Below are 1,560 nucleotides of genomic sequence, written 5' to 3' on the forward strand. Positions count from 1 at the left end.
TTATATTATTTATTTTTTCTTTATATTATATATACATATGGTATAATTGAGTACTTAAAGTCTTATTAGTTGCTGTCCTGGATTGTGGCAGATTGTATTATTTCAATAAAAGTTTAAAAATACTCATATGAATTTAACTTTGCAAATTTATTTTCGTTTTTATGTTGATTGTTTTATTGTTTCCTTATTTTTTGGATTCTGTTGTTATTTTATTATGTCTAAGTATACTTAGTGTCCTTATTTGAGACAGATTTTAATTGTAATATTAGAGAATATAAATATTGGAAGAAGGCAGTCGACCGTATGAAGTAGATTGTAGGAAGATTGTCCGCGTGGCGGTCAATAAAGCTATCAAAATAGTAATATAAAACTATTTATTGTTAACCAACGTCCTTCCCCACTTTACAGGGCTTCGTCAGGGCTCTCAGATTAAAGCAGTGATGACGAGTGAGCTGACAGCCCTGAAGAAACTCGCCAAAGTGGGGCAAAACCTTGGTTAACATCTTTAAAAGATTTTTTTTTTTTTATGAGATAGACTGTTTTTATTCTCTTGATTGTAGGAAAAAAGTCCGGGTGGCGGTCAATAAAGGTGTCAAAATAGTAAAACAAAACTATTTATGTTAACCAACGTTTTGCCCCACTTTGGCGAGTTTCTTCAGGGCTGTCAGCTCACTCGTCATCTCTGCTTTAATCTGACAGCCCTGACGAAGCCCTGTAAAGTGGGTAAAGACGTTGGTTAACAATAAATAGTTTTGTTTTACTATTTTGACACCTTTATTGACCGCCACCCGGACTTTTTCCTACAATCAAGAGAATAAAAATAGTCTATCTCATAAAAAAAAAAAAAATCTTTTAAAGATACAAAATTAAAATTGGGCTGCCTAAAACAAATCTACCAACCTCTATTAACAATTAGATAATTAACAATTATTAATAACTATATGTAGTTGTCTACAATTTAAACTCTATTTGTCATGGACTCCGATGTCGTGATAGCACTAATCATTCATCCTTCAGACTTTTTGTAATTACCCAACACTTCCCCTCTGATCGGTCTAGTGGTGAACTCCCTTACTACGCTTCTGAACTAGGGTACTTGATCAATTTTGTTCGATCTATAAGCTAAATGTTACTGGTTATCTGACCTTGGTTGGGATGCAGAGGGCATGGTCCAGCAACCATACGTCGTCCGCATAGCCAACATCCTCCAGGTAGGCCGTCATGTCCCACAGTGTGTTTCGGCTTCTTCCGCTAGCGTCAACTCTAGTCGCCTACTGGAGAGCGGAAATGTTTGTATTTTTTATACGTGTTTGTGCCATTTTAATTCACATGCTCAAGATGAAGGAATGGAAACATTTAGGTTCAAAACTGAAGGTAAGATTTTTTATTTTTTCATATTTTCTAAAAGTTGTTTTTCCGGCAATTTAGTCATATATTACAGTAATATACATATTATGCGATATAATATGCTGTTCTGTGGGTTATATAATATATTCAAATGTGTATCCAATTATATGAAGGTAACTATGACATATCTAAATGTTCATGTATATATAATTA

General features: G+C 33.8%; 1 protein-coding gene across 1 annotated transcript in view; it reads left to right on the plus strand.

Annotated features, from left to right (window-relative positions):
* The first annotated feature begins 1,246 nt into the window (after positions 1-1,246).
* The window catches only part of ptc (protein patched), a 157,459-nt gene continuing 157,145 nt past the window's right edge, over positions 1,247-1,560 (plus strand). The window contains exon 1 of the mRNA XM_067050757.1: positions 1,247-1,374. Coding sequence (XP_066906858.1) covers positions 1,288-1,374 — 87 coding nt within the window. The 5' untranslated portion in view covers positions 1,247-1,287. The remainder of the gene's footprint in view (positions 1,375-1,560) is intronic.

This window comes from Halyomorpha halys, unplaced genomic scaffold, assembly GCF_000696795.3.
Source record: "Halyomorpha halys isolate HHAL.00 unplaced genomic scaffold, Hhal_1.1 Scaffold79.1, whole genome shotgun sequence".
Taxonomy (NCBI): Eukaryota; Metazoa; Arthropoda; class Insecta; order Hemiptera; family Pentatomidae; genus Halyomorpha; species Halyomorpha halys.